Raw genomic sequence first — 11,034 nt, 5'->3', positions numbered from 1 at the left:
GAGGAGAGGAGAGGAGAGGAGAGGAGAGGAGAGGAGAGGAGAGGAGAGGAGAGACCACCCCACGTTTGAGACCTTTGCGTATGGTCTGGCCTGTTGCAAAAATCAATATGGTAGAAAACTCACAGGACTGACCCAATACGGAAGCGCAAACCTCATTTTGCTGCTGAAACACTTTGCCTTGAGAGCTGACGATATCCTACCACTGAGGTTTCTCCTTGGAGTGTTGCTCCTGAGGGATGTCTGCAATGGTGCAAGCTTAAGCAGGATGCTTAGGGAAGGAGTTTATTTACTGTGATGTAGTTAAAAAACTTATCCATACATAATATAAGCTTATTTATATATAATCCAGGAACTAGGGAAATCACAAAGCTAATCAACCTTCTACTTTAAGTAAAGGTGCTTTACCTTGCTTATGACTTCTCTCAGAAATATACGGCAGGACGGTGCATACACTGTACGCCAGTGTACGCCCTTCCCTCGGGAGGGAAGGAGAGAACAGCAAATGCATTACTGGAAGGCACAGAGTGCAGCATAAAAATCATGGGAAGAAAATGTATGGTACATTCTAGCATTGATATTTTTTGTGACCTAGATTAAATGTTGATGAGTGAATTAGCTGTGGCTCCAACAACATAAAACCCTGAATAAACCTAAATAACCTGCAACTTCCAAAAGAAACCATTCCTACCTCTGCTTCAGCATCACTAACATTGACACATTGTTGCTCCATGAGAGCAAAAAGGACTGTCATTACAGGAAATTTTTGGCTCTACCACATTTCTTTCTTAAACAGTTTGTCCTGTCAAAGATCTCCCCTTTGCATGGCAGAATTATGGAAAATTAGACTGGGAGGGCCCTCAGTAGCATTTCTACACTATTCATTTGTGTGGTGTCTTTTTACACTGAACACTGCCTCCGCTAATTTCTGTCTACAGTGTCTAATGTATAACAGTGCTGAAAGTATAATAATGAAGAAATATGTGACGCCAATATATTTCTGTGATCAAAATTTCTTGAATTCTCATCTGTAACTATTATGTTTTTGAGAGATACATTTTTTTGTCTATTAATTTGATTTACATTAACCAGTTGTTGTTTGCTCCAATTTTCCTTCTAAGTCACAGAGGAGACATAGTTTTCTGTGAACTATTACACAACTCGTACATGAACAAGCCTAGAATTGCTGTGGTGGAGGTGGTGCTTCACACCTATATCCAAAACCTTTTGGATATCTGTGCTGGTTTCGGCTGGGATAGAGTCAATTTTCTCTATAGAAGCTAGTAAGAGGCTATGTCTTGGATTTGTGATGACAATAATATTGGTAACATACTGATGTTTGCAGTTGTTGCTAAGGGTTGTTCAGCTTCTCACCCCACCCCACCAGCGAGCAGGCGGGGGGTACACGGGGAGCTGGGAGGGGACACAGCCAGGACAGCTGACCCAGGCTGGCCAAGGGGGTATTCCCTACCATATGACGTCATGCTCAGCGTATAAAGCTGGAGGAAGAAGAAGGGAGGGGGAGATTTTCAGACTTAAGACATTTTGTCTTCCCAAGTAACCATTACGCGTGCTGGAGCCCTGCTTCCCTGGAGATGGCTGAACACCTGCCTGCCCATGGGGAGTGGTGAATGGATTCCTTGTTCTGCTTTGCTTGTGTGTGTAGCTTTTGCTTTACCTGTTAAACTGTTTTTATCTCAACACCTGGGTTTTGTCACTTTTACCCTGTCAATTCCCTCCCCCATCCTGCTGCGAGGAGAAGTGAGTGAGCAGCTGCGTGGTGCTTCGGGCTGGCGGGGGTTAAACCACAATAATATCGTATAATCTGTATCAACTGCTAAATGCTTATCATTTAACATCCTTATGACAGTTTGTATAGCTCTCTACAGTGCTAGTAGTAGCAAAAAAACCCCCTAGTACTCAGTTTTGAGTCTTCTCCTCCCAGCTAAAACAACAATTCTAGCTGGTGAAAGCACCACTACCATCTACTCTAAGCTGATGCACCACAGCACCATCTCTGTGTGTTTGAAATAGGTCACATCAATTCACGTTACTCGGTGTCATTTATCTACTCCTATCTGCTATCTCTGTGACTTTGATCAGAAAAATTGCTAAAACTACAAAATCTGGAGAGCTTTATTAAGAACAACAGTAACCCCTACTGGATTGTGACTGTCTCCCTGGAAACCTAAGCGATAAAACACCTTGTACTGCTTTGTGGAAAAGGCATAGCCCGGGTAACTATGATGAAGAACAAGTCATTCCTCTGCGTGCAATAAATTTTAGTGTCATCATTTCCTGGTCTGAATTTACACTCAAACTTGCTGAAAGACATCTGTTCCTTGCAAATTCAAATTCAGAGCATTTTTTTTGTATTTACAGCTAAGTTAAGAAACCAGGCTTATGCCAGCTAGTTTGTTTCTGTGTTAAAAATTACAAACACTAGAACATATTTCTTTACGTGCCCCAAAATAAGGGCCTTCACATTAATAATCTAAAGAAATTACCACACTCTGATGAATGCATGTCCTAAACTCATCTGAGTCCTCTTCAAGCATATTGGGGTGTGTGCAGTGCTGCCGGGAGGAGAAATCACAGCAGAGGTACCATAAGCTATTGTAATAGAAATCTCCCGGTCACGTTAAACAGCACATATACCAGTATCACAAATTCATCATTCCAGTTCTTTCTGCAAATGTAGCGTTTCTGACAAATGAAGAATATGTTAGCAGAGCTATTTTCAGTGACATTTTACTATCCTGTCAGAAAAGTTTGAGCATTGCTTCTGCAAGTTTTTTTCTAGACTATCGTCTTGAAGTAAGATCTCCTTTTGGAAATTGGAATCAGAGAGTTCCTCTGGGCTACACAGAAGCTTTCTGGTATGCCAGAAAACTAAAGAGAAAGGGACAAACAGGAAAAGAGAAAACCTGAATAAAAGTCTATCAACAGATATAACCTTATTAATTGATCTGCTTAGCGATAAACATGCAAGATTTGATTTTATGCATGACTTGTTTCATAGGAATTCTACCTTCGCTTACCAATGTGAATTAATCAAGCTTGGTCACAATACAAAGGTGAAAAGGTATCTGGATTATGGATGATTAAATAAGTGAGCTGGAGAAGAGGAAAGATATTCTTCACAGATGTTGTTACAGAGATCTCAGTGAATCTGAGAAACAACAGAGAGCGCAAAGAAAGACTGGGGAATTTCAAAAGATCTTATAAGTATTTACACTCTCTTTCAGGTATATACCAGACACAGGCCTCTTCACACTGAAAATTGTGTTTTCCACATTTAGTGCAATTCACCTTAAAAGAAAAACAGTGTAATTTTCCAAAAGGTGTTCAACAACTTTTGAAAATGAAGCCCCTCTAAGCTACTTTGAAAGCAGAACCCTAAATTGTGGCCACTTTGGAAAATCTTGGCCACTCGGTACCAATTTGTGTTAACTTGCTGCTAACGGCGGCACTACCTGTGCAGCAACATGAAGTATGTCTTAAGTGCTTCTCAGAGGCATATCTAGTCCATTTAGGCACTTAGGTTCCCTTTCCAATGTGTGAGGGAAAAAAAGAGGCCCCTAAGCCAGCCAACAGAACGTACTGCTGTGCCTCGAACTCTACTCCTCTTCAGTCTCCTAGTTTTACATTATATATATGTGTGTGCGTGTGTAAAATGCATATATGTATATATAAAATAAATTTTTTTGTTTTCTGATAGTTAAGAGCTCGCTCTTAGCCCCCTCCACGCTAACAAAAGCACCCACCCCTGAAAATAGGGAAACATAAAAACACTGGGGTACAGCCACTGTGGATTCAATGGATTCAAATCTATATGTATCTGCAGGATTCGGTTACTGTTTGTTCATAAGCTGTTAAGAAGAACAAATGAAGACATCTTCCTGAAGAAGAAAACTGTCAAGATAGTAACTACTTTTTTTCTTTCTTCAAAACAAGCTTAAATAGCTCAAATGCCCCAATGCCATGTCAGTTCATGACTGCCTACAGCATTGTTGCAATAAATGGTATTTTTTCTTATTTTAATATTTCACTACCGTTACTTGATGCTTTTGCATTGCCAGCATGAAGTATACACCACATTCTGTTAAAATGTCTGTTTGACGTTTGATAATGTCCATTTCACAAGTGAGTTCTTTATTGCATAAATGCCCATGATTTCACGTAAAGCTCGCTGGGCTAGGCCATAGATAAAATTTCTCCAAGAACAAATGGAATATGTGACGTAGACTGTGGACAGATACTAAGACAGATCTCGAGATAAAATCTAGGACAGATCAATAAAGTAGTACTCATCACGAGTAAAGCCAAACATCTTTCCATGGTAGGTGTCCTAAGAACGTGAAAAAAGGAATAATAGCAAACAACTTTGACACAAGACTAACTGAGTTATCAGCTGTGCTCCTGGGACAGCCCCAAAAAATCGCTCGGCCCTATTAAAATTTGAGACTCGGCATCTATGAGAAGATGAAATGTCATCCTTCCCTTGGAATTTCCAATCTAAATATTTGCATTTAAAAAGTTGTGAAAATAAAAGAGTTTGCCATAAGAATGCTTTTTTCCCTGGAGTTCACCCTTCATTTTCTGTTTCAGCAGTACTTTTCTTTAATAGTTCCTTCACAGCAAGAAAATTCACACCATCACTAATAACAGTGCCTCTATATTTCACTATGTAAATAAGTATTTGAAGACTTCAAAACACACAGTTTGATCTAGTCATTAAAAACCTGAAAACCCATTACTGTTAAATTTAGAATTGGCACCTAACTTGGAAATCAATGCCTCATATATTAAAAACCAAAAAGCTGTCAAACTATGACCAAAATAACAACAACGATTAAAACACAATCCCTTATATTCACTGACCAAATTTCTTTCTGAATCAGGCTGTCTAGATGGAAGGTGCTTTTTCAGTATTCTATCATGCAAATTCACAGCGCAATCAATTTGATCTATAAAGAATACAACTACATCTTTAGCAAAGGCCTCAATATCTGTAAGGATTTACAGTAATTACATCAACAGGGTGAACAAACAACATTTATAAGCAATCTGGTAAATATTTTATTGTGGTTTTCTTCACGAATAATTTTTAATTAAGAAATAAAACTTCAATCCTAAAAAGTTACAGCAGTTTCTTGCATATCTAAAATTTATAGAACAGCGAAACATTCTAGAACACAAGATTTCTAACATTTTCATCACTGTATGTACTCAAACAACATTGCTAATTTATTCAGATGCTTTTATGCATAATTACTAGAAAGCACAAATCTGTTATTCTGTTAGTCTATCATCAGAAAGGAAACGCTATCTAGTGAATACTTTGAAAAATATAAGTAATTGCAAGTATTAAATTATTAACTGCAACATTAATACACTGTCTAAAGTTTTAATTTTCTTAATAGTTCCCTTTTTCTATTGAGGCTAACACTGGGATGCAAGGCCTCATTTCAAGCTTTGCCTATGTGACAGATGACTTCTGGCACACCAAGGCATGGTGACACGTAAATTGTAACACCGTTGAGAAAGAGCTCTTTTTAAGGACACACTTACGCTGCAAACCTGTATTCTTTCTTCTAAAAGCTTGGTGTTTTGGTTTTTGGTTTTTGGGGTTTTTTTCCAAGGTGGGAGAGGAGTGCTTGTGTTTATTGTATTGGTACAAAGCACCACTTTTCTGCTATCGCTGTATTGACTCAGAAAGCTAGCAGAGTTCACTTACTTCTGTATCAGCAAAGGATCCTCTGCTCCCACATGGTTTATGACTCTTTTTTAGGCATGTGTGAAATACCTAATAAATGTTACACTCCCCAAACGGCCTGCTTTCTCTCTTCCTTGGTGGGCTTTCACTGCTTGATTTCAAGCCAAGGTCTTTGCAACTAGTAAGCAGCGTGTTTGCAAAAAAAGGAGCATTAAGTTATGGGCCCGCTCTCGTCATTATTAAGTCAGCAGGCGCTGAATTAAATTTAATCCTCTGCTATATCCCACAAAAATCTCACGGTGGAAACACCTGTATTACAAGTATTATAGGACGTGATGGCACTTGTTAGCAAAATGTTTCTCCTTATAGCAAAAGGAAGAAATTGGAGCTGTAGCCATAAAACATGACCGTAACATAACAGACACCATCCATCAGCAATTGTTCCTATCGCTAGTGTTGTGATTTCCAGTGCTGACCCATTACAAAGGGATATCTCTGTTTCGTTTGTAAGCTTCTCCCTTCAACCTTCTCTCATAGAATATGTGTCATTTGGAAGCTTGAAACCAAAATGTTTTTCTTACCAAATGCTATTTTCCTTCATCATATGCTGAGAATGAATGGTTCTTCTTGAGCATTCAGCTGCTAAAGAGAAAGAAAAAGTGCATATCAAATTTTCATTCTGTCCACTTTGACAAAGGCTCTTTTTCATGTTAAGGCTTAAAGGGAAATGAAGATGCTAAACCTCAAAATATAGGTGCCACCAGACCAATTTCTCTACCTGTACAGATTCATGCTACTCCTTTTAGTGGATTTCTTGAGAAAACGAGGCGAAAAAGAAATTATGCAGATGCATAAAGAGCAGAGTATACCACAGGGAAAATGCTGGTAGAATAATGAGAGTTGGGATCCTAGCACAGCTGTATTTTGAATATTTTGCCATGCCTGTTTTCAGTGACATCTCAGTGAACAACCGAATACGGGTCTGAACAGATCGCTTTGTTAACTGGCATGTCACTGGGGATTGTCACTGGTGCTTACAAGGTAAATTACCCTGAATGAAAAGATTTAAAGCAGTTGCGCAAAACTTCAAATCACCTTTTGGGTGTTAAAGTTATTGGTAATATTATGGCTTGCTGAAATGAAAAAAAAAAAAAAAGTCAGATGATCTATGATGAAACTACCTTGGATAAAGAAAGATTTGGGGAATTTTCTGTTTCTTACCTGGCAACAGCGCTTATCCAAAATACTTTAGAAAAACATATTAAAACTATGTAAATTCCTTATGCTACTCTTCTCAGAAAATTTTAAGCTTATGACAACTAAAACTAGTTTTAAGAGAGCAGTCGACCCTTGGACAAACCATCCTTTTTGCTTCTTAGCTGCTTAGCCTTCACCGAAGATTTGCTACTTTATTCTAGATGTTTTCTACGAAACATCAGCGACAGCTGTGTCATGCAGAACTTAGGGGTTTATGTATACAAAACATATTTTAGAGGCATTTAGTACTGCACGTGTTTTATTGAACAATGAATGAATAAAACAGCCTTCCTAATTAAGCTGCTCTGGAAATGGTAATCAAATGAAATTTCAGGTGTCAAAGCAGAATAAGATTATAAAATGTGCTCCAGAAGAATCCTTAAATTAAATTTGAAACGCAGACTTTTTAACCAAGTTCTGAAGCACTCTGGGAGCTACTTTTTAAATGACTTCTGAGTACCACTGTAACTATTTTCTAACAGGAAAGGAAAATAAATTTCAAGCACTCTTTATGGAAGGGAATTTAAGATCAAATAATGCATTGTACAAAACACCAAAGCATTCACTCTCAGTCAACAGTGTAGGAGAACGTTATCCAACACAATACTGACACATGCTAACCGTTACATCCTAATAAATACACATGTAAGCAAATGGCAAAAATTATTTTAAAGCAGCCATCAGCAGGTCTCTAATAAAGTTCTATTACAATGACTTTCTAGGATACAAAACCCCCAATAATAATAATAACAACAATAATAACAACAATAACAATAATAACAACAATAATAATAAATAATCTTTAGCATAACAGGTGTAATACAACAGTCACACTTGCTCACTATACAAGTACTCAGTCCATTGGTGAGAGACTGCGATTAAAGTCATTGCCTATCCTTACAAAGCTCTATCAACGCATGGATGTTACATTAACACAACACAGCTAATCGCTTTTACTGTAGTTACTTTAAAGTATCTGTTAACAAAATCCAAGAAATTGCCAAAGAAATGGCTTGGTTTGTACATATTTTATCTATTATATTACAGGAGCACCTTAAGCAAGGATGATGCTCTACTCCTCTTGGCACTGTACAAATAAGCATAAATTGGTAATCTCTGAAATGACCAATACAACAGAGCACACTGCATAGCTATTGTAAATTCTAGCTTCTTACATAAACCATCTTATGTATACCAAGTATGAACAGTTTGCATAGTTGCACAGTAATAGTTATTCACACTGGTGTTTTTACACTATTCTTAAAATATGGGCAGCTGACATTCAGACCAGCAGTCTGCTTTTTAAGAACCCAGAAACTTAATTCCTATGCTGTTAACCAGATATTGCTCATACATTTAAATTACAGCAGGAAAAATAGGCTATCACTTAACTTACATTAACTGTAAAATACATTTATTTATCAAAACATTAACTGAACTTAATTTTTTTTTTTACTTTTGAGGGCAAATGTACAAAACTACATTAAAAAAAATCACTGCTATTAAATAAAGCCAATTTAAAGCAATAGAAAATTAGTCTGAGCCAACTTGTGCTACTTGCCTTGTCTGAAGTTGCAAGGAGAGAAAAATGCGTTTGAGTAATACTAATGCCCAAAAGATTATATTTCTTCTGATACTTTAAGGACTATTTTATATTTACAAGACCTTACCAAAAGCGAGATTTTTTCTCTGTATCTATGAGAAAACTGTCACTTTTGAAAGCAAAGAAAATTAGCTGGTAATTCATAACATTTTAGAGATGCTCAAGAGCTTCAAGTAACAGTGATCATGGAAAAAGCTCCACAGATGTACTGATAGATACCAATTCACATCACACTTTCACATTCAGTTTTTTTTTTTTCATTCAGAATGTATAAATGTATTAGAAAAAGTGCATTAATTATTGGTGGCCATTGGAAGGTTTTTGCTAACCTTTTCATATCTCATCAGAGTTGCATATTAAATGATGCATTTTTGAAGTTTTTCTTTGCATGCTGTATCTATTTACAAGAAAATGCATTCCCAAGCAAGTAATAAGCAGGAGTAACGTACAATACTCAAATGCATCTGTTATAAGCTTTAAGATAAAGTTCCATCACATTACTTGATGTAGATCACTACAGAACTTCATGAATACTGAGAGCTTAAATGAAACAGTAAGCACTTAATTTAATAAGTGCTGCACTGATTTACAAGCCTGAAGCTCTCCGACTACACGACTGAGCTGCATTTCATTTAGTTTGGGATATGAAAGTATGTTTTTTTATAATAAACAATTCCATTCAGGTAAAATTTTCTTTAGCTTACAAACTCCACAATGATAGAGAAGACCTTATGTAAATTCTATCAGCTTATACCTTCCCAACAAGGTGGATCCTAGCATCTGTCTCAATGTTTTGCAGTTATTTTAAGGGAGCAGACTGAGGGTTTTGTGCCAAGTGAAACTGCTCTCATCATTGATCAGTGCAATTCTCTTATCATATTTCACAAAATTGTCAAAGGTTTATGTCTCTAAGCTACACAACTGTATAAAATTTTATTCAGATTACTACTGCAGGGCTATTGTTTCAGAGGCTATAAAGTTATCCACATTCTTAGATGTCCAAACATTTCTCATTGAACAGCAAACTTCAACACAACAGTTCTTGTAAGACTGTTTATTGAATTTAACAGTTCAGATGGAGTTTAGGTGCAGTTTGTATAAAAAAAACCCCTCTCTCTTCATGTAAATGGCAGTCAGAAATAACTTTACAAAATAGTAACAGACTTACTGAGATCATAATTTTCCTAACATGTAAAACTATAAAGTATTTGTGCATGCTCACTATTTGATTTCCTTCTTCATAACAGAGGAGTTGTTAAAAGGAGTTTTTGGGTTTTTTAAATCTCAAGGTAGTCCGTGAAATTGAATCTGAATCATTGTCATCACAGTTCGGATATACAAGATCAAAATTGGCACAGAGGAACATAACGGGTTTTTTCCCCAAAAGTTGAGGCAGCTTTTGTTGAATGGTGTCTGCATTGGCAAATTTTTTACAAACTCTAGTGGCTTTGGAGAATCAGAGAGAATCCTTTTGTCTTTGAGATCTTGAAAAAAATTTCCCACAAATACAGACAAGTAAGGAGGAAAAGAAGTAGCAGCTAGTTTCCTACATACAGCCCAACGCCATTCGCAGCTACCCAGCGTCTCAAAACAAAATTGAACTTGATGTCAGAGGGAGGCATATCCCCCTCATGTTACAAGCACGTCTGAGATTTCTCCGGGGAGAGGGAAGCAAGCATGAGGGTAAAGCGTTAAGTCTACTTTTCATGCATAGCTACTGCGTGCTGCCCCACGTCCGTGGCACTTCGTCAGACATCCGAATTGGAGCTGAGATTTGTTAACCTGGGGTCGGCATTGATCTCATATCTGTAGTGGTAGCCCTCCATGTGATCCCTACAGGCATCTCTGATGTTGTGCATCCACTTTTTGATTCCTTTTCGGTTCAAGTACAAAACCAGGAGGAAAATGGCCCCGATGAGAGCCAAGACTATACCTAGGAAGACATATGAAGTCTGTAGCTGGGAAGGCAGGACTATGGGCATGGAGCAGTTCAGGTCCGAGCTGTTGATCTTCAGCAGGGCTTTGCCCAGCATCTTGTCAGGGTAGGCACAGGTCAGGGCTTCTTTGTCCTCCACCTGGTTGCTCTCCTTGAGCCAGGCCACCAGGTCCTCAATGGCACAGTCGCAGACCCAGGCGTTGCGGCCCAGGCCGATGCGCCGCAGGGCGGGCAGGCCACGGAACTGGGCCAGGGTGCCATTCCTCAGCACGCCCAGGGAGTTGTCGCTGAGATTGAGGCTCTGCAGCTGTCCCAGCCCCTGGAAGGAGACGTTTCGCAAGCCCACCAGGGAGTTGTTGCTAAGGTCCAGCTGCCGCAGGGCGGGCAGGGCTGTGAACATGCCGGCGGGCAGCAGCAGCAGCCCGTTGTCGGCCAGCTCCAGGCGGCTGAGGTTGCGCAGGGCCCCGGACTGCAGCACGGCGGCCAGGCTGAGGAGGACGCCGTGGTCGCGCAGAGCTCCGC

The 11,034-nt window shown here is 38.8% G+C and overlaps 1 protein-coding gene across 1 annotated transcript; it reads right to left on the bottom strand.

Moving 5' to 3' along the window:
- Positions 1-10,324: 10,324 nt before the first annotated feature.
- Positions 10,325-11,029, bottom strand: TPBG (trophoblast glycoprotein; the record flags this gene model as incomplete). Its single annotated transcript, XM_010293790.1, has 1 exon — positions 10,325-11,029. A coding segment is annotated over one exon (705 nt), but the record flags the coding sequence as incomplete, so codon positions are not given.
- Between the last annotated feature and the right edge of the window lie 5 nt (positions 11,030-11,034).

This window comes from Phaethon lepturus, unplaced genomic scaffold, assembly GCF_000687285.1.
Source record: "Phaethon lepturus isolate BGI_N335 unplaced genomic scaffold, ASM68728v1 scaffold36590, whole genome shotgun sequence".
In the NCBI taxonomy this organism is placed as follows: domain Eukaryota; kingdom Metazoa; phylum Chordata; class Aves; order Phaethontiformes; family Phaethontidae; genus Phaethon; species Phaethon lepturus.
Note: the sequence above shows the minus strand (reverse complement) of the source record. Positions and strands in the feature narration are given on the sequence as shown.